Source organism: Pelobates fuscus, chromosome 1 (genome assembly GCF_036172605.1).
Source record: "Pelobates fuscus isolate aPelFus1 chromosome 1, aPelFus1.pri, whole genome shotgun sequence".
NCBI lineage: Eukaryota > Metazoa > Chordata > Amphibia > Anura > Pelobatidae > Pelobates > Pelobates fuscus.
Window position 1 is genome coordinate 150,439,741 of NC_086317.1, and position 2,066 is coordinate 150,441,806.

Below are 2,066 nucleotides of genomic sequence, written 5' to 3' on the forward strand. Positions count from 1 at the left end.
TCTCTGAGTATTGCACACCTTGTGCTTTTGGGCACTCCAGTGATGTTGCAGCTCTGAAATATGGCCAAACCGGTGGCAAGTGGCATCTTGGCAGCTGCACGCTTGACTTTTCTCAGTTCATGGGCAGTTTTTTTGCGCCTTGGTTTTTCCACACGCTTCTTGCGACCCTGTTGACTATTTTGAATGAAACGCTTGATTGTTCGATGATCACGCTTCAGAAGCTTTGCAATTTTAAGAGTGCTGCATCCCTCTGCAAAATATCTCACTATTTTTGACTTTTCTGAGCCTGTCAAGTCCTTCTTTTGACCCATTTTGCCAAAGGAAAGGAAGTTGCCTAATAATTATGCACACCTGATATAGGGTGTTGATGTCATTAGACCACACCCCTTCTCATTACAGAGATGCACATCACCTAATATGCTTAATTGGTAGTAGGCTTTTGAGCCTATACAGCTTGGAGTAAGACAACATGCACAAAGAGGATGATGTGGTCAAAATACTCATTTGCCTAATAATTCTGCACTCCCTGTATGATGATCCATAGGGATCTGAGAGTTTCATGTGCAAAAAAGGCCAATTGTCGACCTTCCCTGGATGTTGCCAAAAATAAACAGTATTTACATCATTATACCAATATATACCATTATATAACAATAAATATTGTTTCAGGTTAGCTAATAAGTACCAACGATGCTGCAAAAGGTGGAGAGAAGTTAATCTATGTATATTCAGATTTGTAAAGCGAAATGTTGCACATTCAGACATACAGTCTGAAATGGTCATGGTGCTTGGAGTAACCATTTAATAGAAACCATTTTGCATTAACTAGTTGAATCATCCAGCTTTGATTTTCCATGAAATTCTAAGCACAAATATAGTCCTCGATGGAGTTTGGGGTTTGTGGCAATTACCACTATTGAACTAAGTGCTGAATAAGAGGCACCTAGAAAAATACGAGTATCATTGACATCAGCACTTATATTATACAGAGAAAGAGTGTATATCCAAACTGATGTATCCATACCAAATAAAGCCACATAAATGGCTACTAGTAAAATGACTGCTCTGGAAGCTCTATACTCAACTGACTTCCTATTGTCTTTATCCGAACTTCTAATACCTTTTATTGTTTGTTGGTGATGAAGCAACGTATACACAATATAAAGACTTGCTAATACCATCAATCCTACTACTATGATCTCCCTGACCACCGGAAACACCCCATTAAGAATATATGCTGTATAATTCCCAAAGTCACAATCACAATACACCAGGTGCAGAGTGTAAAGAGACAAAGTAATGTTCCTCCTAGCTCGGCCATAAATGATTCTCGAAGGATACAGAGCAACATTGAAGCAAAAAAACACAATCATGATCATGGTAACATTACTGGGCACTTTTTGTTTTAGAAAAGTCCATAGTTTGTTTGCTGGAGCGATAACAATGCACTGGTGACAACTAAGCAGACTGGTAATACAGATTGCCATGGCCCTAGACACTCTATAGGTGAAAAGGACCAATTTACACTCAGTGTCACTGAACAAATCTTTTATACCAAAAGCTTCAAGAGCCTGTGGTATGACTCGGTTGAGAACGAGAATTAGATTTACCAATGCTAGACCCATCAGGATTTTATTTGCTGGTCGGAGTTTCCGTTCTTTTATCCTGAAGTGGAGAAATCTTATAAGGATGAAGAGATTTCCAGGTATTCCCATCACCATGAGGATAGTAAAACCAATGCCTTTAATAAGGAGACCGGTTTCCATTATGTGTCTCTAACAGTGAGGTCGAGTTCCTGAAATAACAAACATTTATTAATTTGCAGTTACATAGCATTCAGAACTAGGCAATATTACAATACAGTTTGAGGCTATGAGCCAACCACTTATAAAGCTGGGTTATCTAAACTATCAGAAATATGATTGGTTGCACTATAAGAGACAGCTTGCCCTATACCTAAAACAGGATTGGTGAAATGGTAGATCCTCAACTGTGATTAACCAGCAGTGAATAATAAAACTCCCATGGTGCTTGGGAGTTATAGCTCTACAATAGACTGTGTATCT

At 38.7% G+C, this 2,066-nt stretch overlaps 1 protein-coding gene across 1 annotated transcript; it reads right to left on the minus strand.

Annotated features, from left to right (window-relative positions):
• Nucleotides 1-821: 821 nt before the first annotated feature.
• On the minus strand, nt 822-1,766 carry LOC134600838 (olfactory receptor class A-like protein 1). The gene has a single exon (XM_063445260.1). It carries the CDS (start codon nt 1,764-1,766, stop codon nt 822-824), a length of 945 nt encoding a protein of 314 aa, XP_063301330.1.
• Between the last annotated feature and the right edge of the window lie 300 nt (nt 1,767-2,066).